The sequence below is a fragment of the Mastacembelus armatus genome, chromosome 12 (genome assembly GCF_900324485.2).
Source record: "Mastacembelus armatus chromosome 12, fMasArm1.2, whole genome shotgun sequence".
Lineage (NCBI taxonomy): Eukaryota > Metazoa > Chordata > Actinopteri > Synbranchiformes > Mastacembelidae > Mastacembelus > Mastacembelus armatus.
In genome coordinates this window covers 793,561-812,193 of record NC_046644.1, presented here as the reverse complement: position 1 = coordinate 812,193, position 18,633 = coordinate 793,561, and the positions used below count along the sequence as shown (strand labels likewise).

Here is an 18,633-nt window from a genome sequence, read left to right as displayed (position 1 = left end):
AAAGGGGGACGTATAAATAGGGAGAACACAAACAGTGATTAGGAACATAATAGAAACAGGTGAAACTCATGAACACAAATTACTAACATAAAGCTGCCAGAGACCAGAACAAGGGGAAACAAGAAGTCTATACAAAATAAAGGTCCTCTGGCAGGAAGTCCCAAGGGGGACTCATGACACAAATATTGCATCTGTGGTACTCGTTCTTGGCATGAAACCATACTGCTTCTCACAAATGCTCACTTCTGACCTCAGCCTAGCCTCCACTACTCTTTCCCATAACTTCATTCTGTGACTCATCAGCTTTATTCCTCTGTAGTTTCCACAACTCTGCACGTCTCCGTTGTTCTTAAAGATGGGCACCAGTACACGTCTCCTCCATTCCTCAGGCATCCTCTCACTCTCTAAGATCTTGTTAAATAGCCCAGTCAAAAACTCTACTGCCACCTCTCCTAAACACTTCCATACCTCCACAGGTATGTCGTCAGGACCAACTGCCTTTCCACTCTTCATCCTTTTCAACGTCTTCCTCACTTCATCCTTACTGATCTTTGCTACTTCCTGCTCCACAACAGTCACCTCTTCTACTCTGTGCTCTCTAACATTTTCCTCATTCATCAACTCTTCAAAGTATTCCTTCCATCTTTCCATCACACTTGTGGCACCTGTCAACCCATTTCCATCCCTGTCCTTGATCACCCTAACCTGCTGCACATCCTTCTCATCTCTGTCTCTCTGCCTCGTCAACCTGTACAAATCCACCTCTCTCTCCTTAGTGTCCAACCTATCATACAAATCCTCATACGCCCTTTGTTTGGCCTTTGCCATATCTACCTTCACCTTACTCTGCATCTCCCTGTACTCCTGTCTGTTCTCTTCTGTCCTCTCAGTGTCCCACTTCTTCTTAGCTAACCTTTTTCTCTCCTGAACTTCCTCATTCCACCACCAAGTCTCCTTATCTGCTATCCTCTTTCCAGATGACACACCAAGTTCCCCCCTACCTGTCTCCCCTGATCACTTTAGCTGTAGCTGTCCAGTCATCTGGAAGAACCTCCTGACCTCCCAGATTCTGTTTCATCTCCTCCCTGAAAGCCATACAACACTCTTCATTTTCCAACTTCCACCACTTGGTCCTCTGCTCGTCCGTTGTCCTCTTCATCTTCCTCACCACCAGAGTCATCCTACACACCACCATCCTATGCTGTCTGGCTACACCCTCCCCAGCCACTACCTTGCAATCACTGATCTCTTTCAGGTTGGAACGCCTGCACAACATGTATTCAACTTGTGTGCTCCTGCCTCCACTCTTATATGTCACTCTATGCTCCTCCCTTTTCTGGAAAAATGTGTTCACTACAGCCATTTTTATCCTTTTTGCGAAGTCTACCACCATCTGTCCTTCTGCATTCCTGTCCTGCATACCAAACTTACCCATCACTTCCTCATCACCTCTGTTTCCCTCACCAACATGTCTGTTGAAGTCTGCCCCAGTCACCGCTCCGCTCTCTCACCACTAGGGATACCCTGAATCACCTCATCCATCTCCCTCCAGAATTTCTCCTTCTCTTCTAACTCACATCCTACCTGTGGGGCATAATCACTGACAACATCAGCAGCTTCAGACCCTATCTGACACTGTCTTCACCTCCAGAACTTTCCTATCAAAATCCTCCTTCAGGATAACTCCTACTCCATTCCTCTTTCCATCCATACCATGATAAAACAGCTTGAACCCCTCTCCTAATCTATAGGCCTTGCTACCTTTCCACCTGGCCTCTTGAACACACAAGATATCCACCTTTCTTCTCTCCGTCATATCAGCCAACTCTCTAGTTTTCCCTGACAAAGTCCCTACATTCAAAGTCCCTGCTCTAAGTCCTACACTCCTGCCCTTCCTCTTCTCTCTTTGCCTATGAACACGCCTTCCTCCTCTCCTTCTTTGACCAACAGTAGTCCAATTTCCACTGGCACCCTGTAGGTCAACAGCACCAGTGGCGGTCGTTGTTAACCTGGGCTGCGATTTGCATGTTTGATTTGACTTAAATTTTGTGTTGGATGCCCTTCCTGACACAACCCTCTGCTTTTACCCGGACTTGGGACCGGCACATGAAGACACTGGATTGTGCCCCCCTGTGGTTGCATTACACACCAAAATAATCTGTTCATTCAAATAAGCAAGCCAAGAAATTCATAAAAGGTTTGAACATTGCTCTAGGCCATTGTGGGGAGGTTTAGCCCTCCTTAGTTTCTTAATAGTGTCATCAGGTACATAATGCATTCACTCAAATGCACCCGCACTGGTCTGATCACCATTGGCAGCTTTCTAGTTAATTCAACATGTGGAATCAGCTTTGTATCTCATGGATGAGAAACCACACTATTTGACTGTTCAGTTTATCAGATCAGAGTAATGTCCACAGTTTTACCCATTTAGTGCAGTTTCTCCTTATTTTCCACCCCCACCTCTTCATTTCTTCTTCCACAACCAGAAGAACAAGAGCTGACAATATCAGAGGCATTTTCAGTCTTGTCTGCTAAGATGAGTGGTGTGAAAATAAAAAACACTGCTTTTATTACAGTTTGTATATCTGCAGTATATGTCTTCCACTTTCCCTTTTTGGATGATGAATAAAGGCTACCTCCTCCATCCTGCTGGCATTGACCTTCGTCAGTGCTAGTTCTAGGAGGGCAGCTTGGTGTGTCTCTGCCCTTAAAGGAACCGATCCTTAGAACATGGGAAGCAACTAGTGGTCTCTCACAGTGAAGTGTCATGTATCATTTACTCATCCATTCACCCCCCTTGTGGCTTTATGACATTGTTACCTGACTTTCTCTGGTCTTCATTTAATTCCCACCATAGTTCTGTCCACTTCCAGCCTGACAAATCAGTCACAATACTTGAACAACCCTGTATGGTTGTTCGGGACCTTTAATTGGTGCTAGTGATAATTTTGTGAGATTTAAGTTTGCTGTTTTGAACAAAGTTAATGTCTCATTTGAATCCAAACTCTGTATTTCAATTAAAACAATTTGATGCAGGTCAGACCGGCTAGTCGAGCACTGAATAGCATTGATTATAACATGAAGAGTTTAGTTATGTTTTGAGGGCCCAAGTCACTATATTTACCAACAGGTAATGTTGGAACAGTCCATTTTCCAGGGATCTTCCCCTGTATTTATGGGAAGTACAGGTTATCAGCATCACTAACAGACTCAGTAGGAACTTGTAATTTTCTCCAGCACATCATGTCAGATTTAACAAGCACTTTCATTAGCCAGCACCAGGGTGCTAGATTTGAGGCCTCTGCTAGTGAGATACTTAAAAAAAAACTTGCTTTAATCACATCTATACCTCAGGACACACACACAGCCATCACACCCTTAAACTTTGAAAGGTTGCCACTTAGTTTCCATGGTGACAGTTGAGGAGAAAACAGCCTCAGCCCTGGCAGCAAGGATGAGTGCTTGACATTTTCACAACAGGGGCAATGGAAAAGAGCAGTTCAGGAAAGTGGCGAAAATTATCTTCCTGCACAATTCTTAAATTCAGATTGAACATCAGACCCACGGACCTGGTGAACTGTAGGGAGATTATAATCCGCTTGGAAAATTCAGGTAAAGACCTACACCCAAAGTTCAACCACGTTTTTACCACTGCCAAAGACAACATAACAACTTCCAGAATCCAGTCAACTGCTGGGAGGAGAGACAAACTTAGATTAGCTGAATTAGAAAGAAAATCATATTATAAACAAAACCTCACCTAGGGAGGTTATTGTATAACATAATATTTGTCCTAATCATGGGGTGCTAACAGCTTAACAGCACATCAACAGGAGCAGAATATAGGCAGCTCATAATATACAAGACGTATTACTGATTCCAATGACAGATTGGTAGGATGAACTGGAATGTGAGAGTTCACTGATCTTCAACTAAACTACAGCTAAAAAGTCAGCAAACATTTTTAAACAGTGACTCTTCTGTCAAGGTCCATTCCTATCAGCCTACAAAACTCCAACATTGCTACTATTTACCAATGAGACACTGATACTATTAACTAATAGTGTCCAACATATTGTAATGGCCCCCAGGGGGACACTCTGACTGAATCAGATTGTTAGAAAGGAGTTTAACTTTAGGCCCAAATGCACAACACACATGGGCAGATTTACGCTGCAAAGATGAACTAAGAGGAGAGCTGGAGCAGGAGTACAGGTGAGTGAAGCGGTGCAACAATGGGACAGTGACACTGGCAGTGGTTTGGGCTGGCTCGACAGGGTAATCACGACTTCTAGGGCATACAGTGGTGTTAAAAAGTGTTGGTCCCTTCCTGATTTCTTTTTTTTTGCATGTTTGTCACACTTTAATGTTTCAGATCATCAAACAAATTTAAATATTAGTCAAAGATAACACCAGTAAACACATCATGCAGTTTTTAAATGAAGGTTTTTATTATTAAGGGCAAACAAAATCCAAAACTACATGGCCCTGTGTGAAAAAGTGTTTGCCCTCTAAACCTAATAACTTAGCAGCCACCCTTAGCAGCAATCAAGCGTTTGCAATAACTTGCAGTGAGTCTGTTACAGCGCTGTGGAGGAATTTTGGCCCACTCATCTTTGCAGAATCAAGTCAGGAAAGGGGGCCAACACTTTTTCACACCACTGTACATAAAGGCAGGTAGGATAAAGAAGTTGCAACTAGGTAGAAGTTAACTGAGGCAGGCGATAAGTGAACTTAATTCAATTCAGTTCAATTCAATTTTATTTGTATAGCGCCAAATCACAATACAAATTATCTCAAGGCACTTTACAAAAACAAAAAACCCAACAAATTCCTTATGAGCAAGCACTTAGCGACAGTGGAGAGGAAAAACTCCCTTTAACGGAAGAAAAAATCTCCAGCAGAACAGGGCTCAGTTTGGGTGGCCATCTGCCTCAACTGGTTTGGATGAGTGGATAGAGGAGAGAGAAAAGAACAGCAACAATAAACAACAAATAGACACTGAAGGTTGGCGGGGCCAGTAACTGCACATCAGCAATATACAGCTCCAGGACCAGGGACACCTGCAGAAGGTACAGAGAGATAACAGAGAGAGAGGGAGAGAGCACGAGGTTAGTGATATTCAGTGGTGGAATATACATGTGAGGGGGGAGAAGAGGAAGAGAGGGGAAGGGAGGGGAGGGGAGGGGGAAGGGAGCTCAGTGCACCGATGGTCCTTGGGCAGTCTAGGCCTATAGCAACATAACTAAGGGATGGTTCAGGCTTACCTGAAAGCAGCCCTAACTATACACTCTCTCAAAAAGGAAGGTTTTAAGTCTAGCCTTAAAAGTACAGAGAGTGTCTGCCTCCTGAACCCAGACTGGGAGCTGGTTCCACAGGAGAGGAGCTTGATAGCTAAAGGCTCTGCCTCTCATTCTGCTTTTGGAAACTCTGTAGTAAAAGTAGACCCTGATCCCTTTCAGGTCTCCTGGATGGTATCTTCAAAAGGCAACACACTAGAGCATAGGACAACACATATACTCAGACTTGGTCACATGTGGCATTGACAAAACAGAACGAGAAGAGAACAGGCAAAAACAAGTTAGAGCAGGGCCGAACAGAGATACAGAAAAATCTCAGGCAGCAATACCAACAGGGAGCTGGCCAAATCAGTGTCCAAAACATGCAGACGTCAAAGTCCAATCTAGGGGAACACAGGAGTCGCAGGAGATCAGAGTACAGAGCAGGTGGCTAGAAAGAAAGTAAATAATGCTTTACAATCTGGCACTGAATGAGAGGAGGAAACCACTTATATAGCCAGAGTAACAGGGGCAATTAGACACAGGTGCATTGGGTTAGAATAAAGCCAGACCTGAGGCAAGGAACACCAGGAAAGGGAAGTGGATCAAAAAATAAAAGCTGGAAATACCCCTGGATCCTGACAGTACGTCCCCTTTCATGGGCGCTCACGATGCCCCACCAGGCTCATCCAGATGGCCTTAATGAAAAGCCTGGATGAGTCCAGGGTCCAGAATGTGCCAGGACAGGACCCATGATCATTCCTGACTAGTTCGACACTGCTTTTGACACAATGGACTATGTGCCTTTTACTAGGCAGGATCTGATTATGTGCCTGGGGTTGCCACAATTCGTGCAGAGATTCTGGGAGTGGTGTCTGTTCTGTTCTTCTATGGATAACTTCGTTCTCCACAGCTTCTTGGACATTATCTCTCCCAAACCAGTGTCACATTCAATGTTTGCCCAGGAATCAGGTTTTACTGGGAGATGAGAGATGACAGAGGCTCAGAGGAAAAAGACAGAGGTTGTAACTCAAACACCATAAAGCTCTCATAAAGCTCTTCACTGTCTGGCCTTGCCCGAGTATATCTCTGGGGGACACAGGGTCAGTGAAGAGACCAGGACATTTCACATTTGTTGGACATTTATGTAGAACTTCTGTTCAAGCCAAACCGGAGGGTACATATCAGAACTGATCATCCTTATGCTTCGTTTTTCTCTTCTTTCCTCCTGCATAACTGACAGCTCCGAGCTCCGCCCCCAAAGATCTGACAGTGATCAGCCGTGAAGGAAGACCACGTGCCATTTTAATCAGCTGGCAACCACCAATGGAGGCTAATGGGCGAATCACAGGTGAAGGCTGACACAGACACACCAGACCACCACAGCAATGGTAATCTACTCATCCAAAATATACAGTCAGGCTGATTTTCATTAAATATGCTAATTATTCATTATGGCAGTGGATTATAGTTGTAATTAGATTATTATCTGTCAAAATGATCTGCAAAAATTCTTTTCTTACAATATCAACACAGTACAGGAATAGGCATAGTGCTTGCTGTAGTCAGAGTATCTTATGTGTCCAACATGCACATCTTCCTCCATTGTTCTCTCTCTTCCTCTGGGCAATCAGCCTGACTGTAAATCCTTCTGTTTTAACGAGGTCTGCTGCGCCTGCATCATCCCAGAGGATGAATCAAATGGTCCCTGCAGCGATAACAACACAACACAGCTCATCACACACACACACACACAGACACACACACCAGATATTTTCATTCACATTTATGTTTTTATATCTAATAGCATTAAATGTTTTGTCTTTTCTTAAATTTTCTATTTTTATATGTCTTTATCTTGTAATGAAACCAACTGCATATCAAAACTTAGCCTTTATAGCCTTTAGGTCTTATACTGCAACATTTTTTCACAATCCATACTAAATATGAATATGACCTTCTTTTAAATCCCAACTTCAGCATGTTATATGTTGATATAAATGATATTTCCTTTAATCAAGATAAGAATATGAAAATATTTTTTAGGTATTCCTGTCTAAAGACATAATGTGCTTACACAAAGTGCATAAGAACATGATTTTATATCTGCACATTTCATTACTTATTACTACTATTGTCTGGCAGGTTACATCCTGTACTACACACTGGATAAGAACATGCCAATAGATGACTGGGTGATGGAGGCCATCAGTGGTGACCGGCTGACCCACCAGGTCGTCGATCTGAACCTGGACACAGTCTATTACTTCAGGATTCAAGCTAAGAATGCAAAAGGAGTTGGCCCGCTGTCTGAGCCCATCCACTTCAGGACTGCCAAAGGTCTGTGTGTGTACTGTGTACTGTGTGTGTGTGTGTGTGTGTGTGTGTATTCAATACTTTATTGCCTAACGACATAGTTGTTAGGGATTCATTTGGTGAGGTTAGTGCAATTGCAGAAACATTAATACGTTCATAGATACACTTACACTTTCCATGACAAAATTAAACACAAATAACAGCAAAACCAATCAGTAAAGCCTAAAATATAAAAGTTGAGATTCCCAGCTAGTGTGCATAAGGTAAAATGAAAAATACTAAATAAAAGATGGTACCAGTCCACAATTAAAAAAGTAAATAAATATTATATAAATAAAAGCATCACTGGTCTAAAGTGCAAGTGTCAGGGATTGCGTAGAGACGCTGGGTGGAAGGAGGAGGAGCAGGACCCAAATAGCTACGATCAGTATTGACTACGGTTAGGTTGACAATGCTACAGCAACAAAACAGAGAACACAGGGAGTACTTATACTAACCAGGGAGGAACTAATAAGACACGGGTGAACAAAATCAGGCTAATGAGAACGCAGGTGCCAACAATAACTCCTTAAGGTAAAGCTGCCGGGGACCAAAGCAAGGGAAGGCAGGAAGTCCTTTCAGTCTAAAGGTCCCCGGCAGGAAGTCCCAAAAGGGGACTCGTAGCAGCAAGGTCTAAGGTATTCAGAAGTCTGACAGCGCTGCGGTACTTAATGGTCTGGAATCTGGTTGTTTTCATCTTAATGCTCCACAGTTTTTTGTGAGAGGGCAGAAAGTTAAAACCTTAAAACCAAAAACCTGTAGCTATCCACCTGCTGTACTTGCATTGATTATTAACGGTAATGCACTCGTGTGTGTGTGTGTGTGTGTGAGATTGAGACAGAGAAAGAGACTATTTGTAAATGCTTTCCTTGTCTTATATTTTATGTTTTCCAACTCTCTTTCAGTGGAACATCCAGATAAGATGGCTAATGATCAAGGTAGGCTTTTTTTCTGTGTGTGTGTGAATGATTTTACAAAAATTTGTCATCATGTCTCATCCTGCTGATAATTTCATCTTCTGTTTTTCCTGTCAGCATCAACTCTTGTGTAATCTAACAGTCATTTTTGAGTCTCTTTCCTCTGGATCTTCTTTATATGTTTTTTATATGCAGCTCACAGCTTCACATAATAAAATCCTCTTCTGATTAATCTGCAAGTCATCTTCTCATTCCACATTTTTTTCATCAAATCATCTCTTCATATCTAAAGTTAATTTATCTTCAAATCCTGTATGTTTTTGAAATTCTTATTAAATAAGAAGTGGTTCTATAATGAATGGCGATTGTTTTTTATAAGCCTTGCATCTATCAGAGTTTCTAATCATATTTAAATAATATTTGGTATCATTTGGTATTTATTATTGATCATCTCTGATCTTCAAATCGCGTTTCTTCTTCCTGTTACCGTTTAACTGTTTCTCACACATTCAAATCATGAATGTGTTTTGATCCTGATGTGTGATGTGTAAGTTAATCTAATTAACTCAGACATAATGAACACACTGTTCTCTAGTTCTGTAGATCAGCTGCATCAAACAGCAAACACAAGGAGACATGATGCTAATTAATTACCCTAACTTTCTTACTGTGCTTTGGTAACCTTTTCATACAGCTCAGAGAGCATGGTCGGTGATTTTGTAGTAATAAGTCATTTTATCTTTTTCAGAGTCTTTGGATGTAAAGTGTAATAAGCATTATCAAAAGTCATTATAGTTACACTGTTATAGCAATGTGCAGTGCTGTCACTATGTGGTGTTGAAGCATCTGCCCATTGTATATACCGTACCTTCAAAACAGCAGTACATGAGCTACATGACTCTATAGCCATGTCAGTGCTACATAGCAACACTTGGAGCTGGAGCTGTTCAATTATGGAAAAAATCATAATCACGATTATTTTGGTCATTATTGAAATCACAATCATTATTTTACATGACTACTCATTGACTTTCGAAATATGTTGCATCTATTGAACAAAACAATGAATTCTCCTTAAAACAAATAATATAAAATATATTCAAATGTACATGCATAATATGTTTTTGATCCACAAACCCAAACAGTTCCCAAACAACGGAATTGTTTCTAACTCTTTTGTTGACCAAAGACTTCTGTGGCTGCTCTCTTTCCGTCATCTTCACTTGCGCTGATTTTTAAATGCCACCAGATAACATATACTCGACTTGTTTCACCGACAGTATAGGCTGAGAGAGTTCAGGCAAAAAGTGCATGCGCATCATTAACCCTCCTGTTGTCTTTGGGTCAATTTGACCCATTTTCAAAAGATAATATGTGATAACTTTTCTTCCATATAATTAACTAAAAATGGCGTGAATAGTTCCCTAATATAAGTTTAAAATATATGTTAATATGTTGGAAACAAGTTCACCAAAAAGCCGAAACTAAAAAATTGGTGATCATTTTATACCTGATGCTTTATAAGGAGTCAGAATAGAATGGGTAAATTTGACCCGGGAGGACAGTAAATTTGAAGACAATACGACACACCAGATAATTCTAGTGAAGTGGTCAGAGTACTGCAACAACTTTCTTTGTAAGGTCTCCAGTTGGACCCTTTTAATTTTGTCACTACTAAATAGTGGCATTTCAGAATAACACAATGTCAGACTTTACGTGCTGCTTTTCACCCCAATCGATTCTACAGGGTAGAGCAGGTTTTCCACTAATCACCCTCAATTTACATTTTGACTCCACACATTGCATGCCTGACTCAAATCAATAGAACTGCATCATCACTCTACCAAGGGAGTTTGGCCATGCCAGAAACAGAAAGGGCAACAAAGGACTACACTGTGTGAGTATTTCACTGTCAGGATACCCTGAGAGATACAGTCTAAATTCCTATTTACTGCATACATGTAAACCGTCTCAGGCCCAGTTGTTTATTTGTGAATAATCAGGTAAACTTGATTTGATTGTTGATAATGTGACCTGGATTTTTGAAAATAAAATGAATCCTGAGCTATTGTTAGGGCTGCAAAGCCTTAAGTTGGACTTTAGTAAAGTGATGCAATTTAGGCACTGGGACACTGAAGCAGAAAGACTTAGCTTTGTTGTCAGAGTGTTAAATGGTGCTGTTTGTCACTGACAGATGTGTGTGCATGTGTGTGTGTGGTATGTCCACATGTACACACTGCAACCCCTCCGTATAAATCTGAAGTGCCATCAGGCGAAGAGGGAAGATTGATGTTCAGTCCTGGCACTGTGGACCATCACACACACACTGATATACACACTTTAATTCACACACAAAGACAGACTGACAAGTCGTGTGCGTGTGTGTGTGGGTGTGTGCGTGTGTGTGTGTTAACATGAAGGTTTTAAAAGCCAGCTTTGATTTATATAGCTTCAAACACCAAGAAAGCATCCAATCTGTTTCATAATGAAAGGAAACAAAAGTAACCACAGCTACTGCTGGACTGTGAGTGTGGAGAACCTGCTGTTAGCTTTGAAATGTCGAAGAAGATTGTATGTGGATTTACAGTATGTGATTTTAAAATGTAAAGGCCTTGAGATTCAGATTCCTGACTGGGGCAACATTTCAAATTTTATTAATAACCTCTTTCATCAATTTTCAGTCTATATTCACTGGCAGCCTCTCTGATGACATGCTTCTGACGTCCTCTTCAAATTTCCTTGTCCAGTTTGCAAACTCAGCTACCAGTTTGCAAAATGAAAAGACAAAGCTGCAAGGACATGTGTCTTTATGTTGAAATTATCAGTAATGAATTTGATAGAATTCAGAAATGAATATACAGAACCCAGCACCAGATGTATTTGAATTACAGAACAAATCAGTGATCTAGATAAATGGCTGAATGTAATGTTGTGTTGGTTAGACTGATTTGACCATGCTCAAGAAACAAAAAGTAATGACTTAGAACCTATAGCAGAAACCAGGCTGATGATTTAGCTTTAGGTCTTTTCCTCTGTATAGGAGAAACCAGGCTAATTATTTGGCTTTGTAAATAAACATAGCTGCCTCCTGTCCTCTGTGCATTGTTTCCTCTGGCCTGCAGGCCTCCAAATACACAGCTGACGATAGACTATAACACAATATAAAACCAAATCAATACAAGGTTTTTTTTAAAAGTTGTTTTTTTTCTACATAACAGGACCACAAGTAATTTTCTACCAAATTAATGTGTGCGTGTGTGGGTGTGTGTGTGTTTGTGACAGGGATGGGAGGATTAACTGTGAGTGCTTTGGTAGAGCAGCAATAAATGGATGCAATTTTGAGTAGAACTCAAGAAATCATTAGTTATTATGTTTGCATCAATAAAATAAGATCTATCTCATTATTAGATATTTTGTGCATTTATTTAGAAATGTTTGATCTTTTTATTCTTTCTAAATTCCTTCTAAATGTCCTTCTGCTGCTCACTGATGAGTTAGCCCACCTGCTGCTTAAAAAGTGTTCAGCACATAGTTTTACTTTTTCCACTAAATTGTTCTGGTTATTCTCTAGCATCTTTATGTTTATGAGCCAGGAGTAGCTAAACTTGAAACAGATAGCTCTTGTACACAAGTTGTGAAAAAAGGCAGGTTTGTGACAGGTCTTCATTTTATTTGATTAGTAACACATTAATTTGTGAACTTAATCCCGTTGCCTGTCACATTTTGTCATTTTAAATTGCGCTGTGTTGAATGCGATCATGTTGTATTGCACCATGTTGTATCATCTTTAAAGTATTGGATAGCTGACACTGTATCAAGATAGATCCTATTGACCTCACTCCAGAGATACCCAACCCAGGTGACTAGTATTTCCTAATAAGGAACTAGTCTAAAAACTAGTCATGTGTGTTTCATTTGCGAAGTGATGCTGAGCTTATTTTCTCTCTCCAATATTTTCTCTATTTTTTTCTTTCCTGATGTTCTTCCTGTTTATTTCTTGTCTTCCAGGTCGAGGAGGAGAGAATGCCTACTGGCCGTCTGATACTAACCTGATTGACCGGAGCACCATCAATGGTAAGACTCGTGTAGATCTGCACTGTTCTTCTGCCTAACTGAATCTGCCTATCAGAGAGTATAATTACATTTGGATTCATCACTGTATTTGAGATAGCAATGAGACCAAATCTCCTGGGAGCTGAGCTGATTGGGTGTGTGTGCCTGATATTCTGCAGTGTCATCACATCATCAGAGCAGCTCTGTTGTTTTCTTTGATTACTCTGCTCAGTCATGTCTAAATTTACTTTAATGACCTTGATACATCCTGACAAGAAGCTGTTGGTTTACAGTCCATTAGCATCGGTTCCTATTTGTTGTTGTTTCGGTGCTGGCAAAAAATTAATTAGAGTCACTATCTTGCCATCAATCAGTTTTTTTGCAAACTAGAAAAAAATTCTTTATGGAGAAACAGGATTAAAAGCATGGTGGTATATGATTCTTCAGGTTGTAGTTTTTAATATGACAAAAACAGCAACTTGATCATTTGTTGCAGGACATTAACAGAGGGAAATATGAGCTTCTAGTTTTTAATATCATGAAACTCAGAATCATAAATTACTCTCAGTAGCTACAGCATTATACATTTTATGAGAATATCCCTAATATGTACAACAGTTCTTTTTTCTTTATTAATTTTGTATCAATAAACTTTAAAGAAAGGATAATCCTCATGTGGTTACTAATATTAACGGTAATTTATAGTCAAATACTCATTACTAACAAAATAGTGTTTTAATTGATGCTAATAATAATATAAATTTTGGCTGTAATGTAAATTTGAATAATAAAGGTATTCATATACAGTTTTTTATGCTAACAACAATTATAATGACAATGATAATATTTATCCTATAATAATACTAATGAATATATATTAACCTTAATAACTCAAAAAATAAAAATAGTAAAGCCAATTGTTAATCACTTGTTGCAAGAGGTAAAGACAAAACTAAAAGATATGCTAATTTAAAACCAAAGGTATAAATAATGTGAATCCTCACTATAAGCTAATATGTATACCATAAGTCATATTCAGTGATAGGGATAAAGATTACTACACCTGCAATAATGATAATATTAATGCAGTCTCTAAAAGTAATGGTAATGTTTAATACCTAACACTATTGCAGCTGCTAACACTGATACACAAATGTTCATATTATTCTCAATAGACAATGCAAATAATAGTAATATTTACAACACTGCTAACAAAAATTCAAATTATAGTACTAAAAGTAATAGTTATACCAGTGCTAATATATTAAAACTAATAACACTGAAACTGCTGCCAAAGCTAAAACTATTGCTAATAAAACTATAAATTATGGTCATAACTTCAACTGTCATCTCTCATTTCTGCTTGAAGAAAAACTGTTACCCCCTCCTCTAAAGAGAGGTCAGTGGTCAGGGTCTGTAGCTGGCACTGATTCAGTCTCATTGGAGGATCTTTAAGCGGTGTATGCGTGTGTGTTTGTTTATGTGTGTGTGTGTGTGTGTGTGTGTGTGTGTGTGTGATGGACTGTTAAGGTTGTCGACATTGTTGCTGCTGCGGAGGTGATCATAAATTTGTCCTCTCTGACCTCCACCTTCCTGTCTTTATGATGGGTCAATGAGGGCAGAATCTCATTCATAAGTTCAGCAGTATTTCATCTTTAACATGATGTCACAGAGCTGCAGAGAAGATTCACCTCTAACTTTTCCCATAATGTCACAGTTCTGTAGGTCTTTATGATCTGTACTCAGATGATCAGGTCCAGAGTGTTCAGATTTAGTGACAGTGGCCTGTGTGAGCAGGCACCATGTGTGCTATGCCGAACACAAATACCGTAACTGGATTTGGTTTCATGACCATAAACTGCTCATTAACACACCTATGATTTGAGTGTTGTTTGTAATGAGTTTCTTTGTAGCTGCTCATCTTTATTCCCTGATGGATTTTGCAGGTTTTGTGAGGATTGCTGTTACCTATGTGTTAAGTTATTGGTGCTGTGGTGGATTTAAGCTGCTGAGGACCTCTAGTTTCTTCCACAAGAGCAACAGCAGTCATGTTTAACTAGATTTTGTATTTCTTGGCCCAAAAAATACAATTTATCGTATGGAACCACATTAATGGCAAACTTAACTCTATGTATTATTATATTGTGTATAATATTAAGGGCCAGGAAGCTGCTTGGCAGTGTTAGGAGCTGGTGGTGACGGTGATGAAGGAAGAAGTGAGGAGCCAAATGCTGGACACGAACAGGCTTTATTTCCCCTGGATCATCCAGGGCTCAGGCAAAACACAAATTACCTCCGCTACTCGGCAGACAGGCAGGTAGGCCGGCAGATCGGGAAAAGCACCTTCGGCAGTAACCATCACACACATTACCATATTAATGCTTCGACAAAGAACAAAGGAATGCAGGGGATATATATATATATATATATATATATATACACAGAACCAAGGACACAGGTGAAAGTAATCAAACTAATGACCAAACGAAACACAAAGCTACCTGGGATTACACTGAACAGAACCGGTACACAGGAAACTTACCAAAATAAAAGACAGACAGGAAACAGATCTCGGGGCCTAACAGTACCCCCCCCCCCCAAAAGGCCGGCTCCCAGACTGCCCAAATGGTCTCATCACAATGTCCAGGGTGGGTGGGAGGGAGCTGAGTCCACAATAAGGCCCTGACTGGGCAGAATTCTGGGTTGCTCTGGGGATCAATCCCTGGGGCGGACGGCCTCTCCGATAGACGTGGTTCCGAAGCCATTTGGGCGGACGGTCTCTCCGGCAGATGTGGGTCCGAAGCCGTTCGGGAGGACGGCCTCTCCGGCAGACGAGGGTCCGAAGCCGTTCCAGTGGACGGCCGCTCAGACGGGCGTGGACTCGGGGCCGTTCGGGTGGACGTCTGGTGGTTCGAGCCACTCTGGAACCGGCGGCTCAGACAGCTCAGGAACCTGTGGGCACTGTGGCCCGGACGGCCCTAGGGACTTTGGTGCCTGCGGCCCGGACAGCTCGGGGAACTCCAGCCGCGGCGGCTGCTGCGATGGAACCTGGACTGGGGCCCCAGCGGGGACGTCGTCGTGCTGAGGCCCGGGAACCGGGACTGGGGCCTCAGCGGGGACGTCACCGTCGGCGTGCTGAGGCTCAGGAACCTGGACCGGAGCCTCAGCAGGGACGTCTTCGTCGGCGCACTGAGGATCTGGCTTCTGCCCCTTAGGGTGGCGGCGACACCGATGAGGCATCCGGGTTGGAGGTTCAGGTGGCTGGGCAGCAGCGAGGAGGGACTCAGACTGGACAGCAGCTATGGGAGCCAAATCACAGGGAGCCTTCAACTCCCGCCAGATGGCACGCGCCTCCACCGGCGTCAGCGACTGTGGAACCGGTGTTGAAGGCTGGATGTTCGGCGGTGCGGCGTGGAGTGTCATGGAGGAAAGCCGGAGGGGTGCCTCGGCAGGAACGTGATCGTCTGGCGCCTGAGGTTCCAGCTCCTACCTCTCAGGACGGTGAGGACGCCGATGCTGAGGCAGCCGGACTGGAGAGACTGCCGGTTGGGACGCCGGGGACCAGGAATCTGGCGGCTGGAACAAGGCGCGGGAGCTGCACAATTCCCAGGCTTCGTAGGTAGGGGTCCCCTGATCCAGGCAATCCTCCAGGACCGACCTAATGCTGGCCACCCCGGAGAGCAACTGGTCAGCCCTCTCTCTCGATACGAAGCTGGGTGGGCAAGCGAATCTCTGGGTCAGCGCCGAGCAAAAATCAAAAATACTCCGGTAACACAGGGCGTCCCAAACAAGGTCCGACAGAGTCTGCAGAAATCTGGAGATAAGGCGACCCGCCTTTGTCGTGTCTGCTGGGTCCATTTCTGGTCGGAGCATTCTGTTAGGAGCTGGTGGTGTCAGTGATAAAGGAAGAAGTGAGGACCCAAATGCTGGACATGGACCGGCTTTATTTCCCCTGGATCATCCAAGGCTCAGGCAAAACACAAATTACCTCCGCTACTCGACGGACAGGCAGGTAGGCCGGCAGATCGGGAAAAGCACCTTCAGTGGTAACCATCACAGACATTACCATATTAATGCTTCGACAAAGAACAAAGGAATGCAGGGGATATATATACACAGAACCAAGGACACAGGTGAAAGTAATCAAACTAATGACCAAACGAAACAAAAAGCTACCTGGGACTACACTGAACAGAACCGGACAGGAAACTTACCAAAATAAAAGACAGACAGGAAACAGATCTCGGGGCCTAACAGGCAGGAGACAGCTTTGTCTCCACTTTCCCTATAACTGAATTGAAATTAGTTACAAAATATTGGAAATTGCCTGATGATTATCCAACTGATAATTATCCAATTATTTCTCACTCACAAATTCTCACAAACTAGAGGACATGACCTCAGTTTCCTCATAGCAAGAAAAGCACAGGTCTTACCAATAACATTAACAATGGCTATGTTCTGTTCAAATGTCTCAACAAGACATGACAATGTGACAGCATCATTACAGACCGAATCAAATGAAGAATATGTCGTCCTGTGGAGGGTGATTAGTTATCAGTCTATCCAATCAGCTTTTCCGTTTACAGACTGTTCTCAGAGACTGAAGTCAGACTGTCAGCAAATGTCTTAATCATATTTTTGGATCCCAAGAGGCTGATTCATTTTTGATTTGAGTGAGGCCATGACTTTTCTTTTAGCATCACCTTGAAATAAAGTAGAAACATTGACAAAGTCAATGAAATGAAATTAGGAGTAAAAAAATAAATAAAATAAAAGGACTAAGTTTGTGGTATGTGTTGTTGCTGCTCTAGGTTGTGATGGATTGTGGTTTTCATTGAGAATGACAATTGAATGGAGAGAAATAGAGAAAGGGTGAAAGAGTTAAAGTGACTTTCTCTCCTTGCCTCACATATTTTTAGTTTTTCTTACTTCCATCTTCTTATCCACCCACCATTCAGCCCTTTGCTTCCTCTATCACCATTTTCTCTCCTCTCCCCGCTGACTCTTTCCATCCCTGTCTTTCTTTAACTCATTTCCCTCTGCTCTCATGCATACTTCAGTCAATGACAGTGTGTCATCAATTCCCCTTTCTCCTTTTACACCTGTCATACACTCCTCTCACACACACTTTGATCTATTTGTGGTTTTGAGAACATTCACTGGTGTAATGCATCCTCTAGCCCTTTACTCTTCCGTTAACCATCACAACTAAATGTCTATCCCTACCCCAACCCTGACAATAACCTGAGCCCTTTAACCAAGTTTTAACCTTCAAACAAGATTAAGCACCATCCATGCTGTCTTTGTAGCAGTGGTTAACATTAATTGTTAAAGCATATGCACATATGCATATGCTTTCAGTCCAGTCAAACCACTATGGAATTCATTTAGCAGGCTTTTATTTTGTGTTAAAATTTGAGAATATCATTTCTTTGTCTGGAGAAGTATTTTTAATTAATTTTCATTATTTTTAATTAAACCACAGAACTGACAATATCCACTTTTGTTCATGTTATGTGTTTTTTTTCTAACCACTTAGATTTTATTTGCATGTGTTTCAGAGTCTCCTATTGGTCAGATGCGTCCACCTCATGGCAGTGCCACACCTCAGAAGAACAGTAACCTCTTGGTCATCATAGTGGTGTCTGTGGGAGCTGTCACTGTGGTAGTGATTGTGGTCGTTGCTCTGATCTGTACCCGGCGCTCCTCTGCCCAGCAGAGAAAGTAAGACATTTCAGTCATCTGTGTGTCAACAGCATTCAGAGAAACCAGCTACATGGTGAATAATCTGTCCTTGTTCTTCTGTTGATTTCATAGAGATTTGGCCTCAAATCAGGGTTCATATTTAATGTAAACAGGAAACAGGTTCATTTTCTTTCTTTTTAATTCCATTCAGTCAAATAAGGAGTGGGATCTGATTTTATGCTGCGCACAAAGTTAACACACAAAACAAGACATAGTGAATCTGTGATCTTGCTGAGGAGCATCTAACAGTACCTTAAAACATCTTTCACTGCATATAA

General features: G+C 41.7%; 1 protein-coding gene across 1 annotated transcript in view; it reads left to right on the top strand.

The window, feature by feature from the left end:
• The window catches only part of dcc (DCC netrin 1 receptor), a 252,047-nt gene that overhangs the window by 171,202 nt on the left and 62,212 nt on the right, over positions 1 to 18,633 (top strand). Inside the window, exons 19-23 of the mRNA XM_026297730.1 lie at positions 6,526 to 6,633; positions 7,428 to 7,622; positions 8,543 to 8,575; positions 12,563 to 12,628; positions 18,172 to 18,334. Of these exons, the coding sequence (XP_026153515.1) occupies positions 6,526 to 6,633; positions 7,428 to 7,622; positions 8,543 to 8,575; positions 12,563 to 12,628; positions 18,172 to 18,334 (565 nt within the window). The remainder of the gene's footprint in view (positions 1 to 6,525; positions 6,634 to 7,427; positions 7,623 to 8,542; positions 8,576 to 12,562; positions 12,629 to 18,171; positions 18,335 to 18,633) is intronic.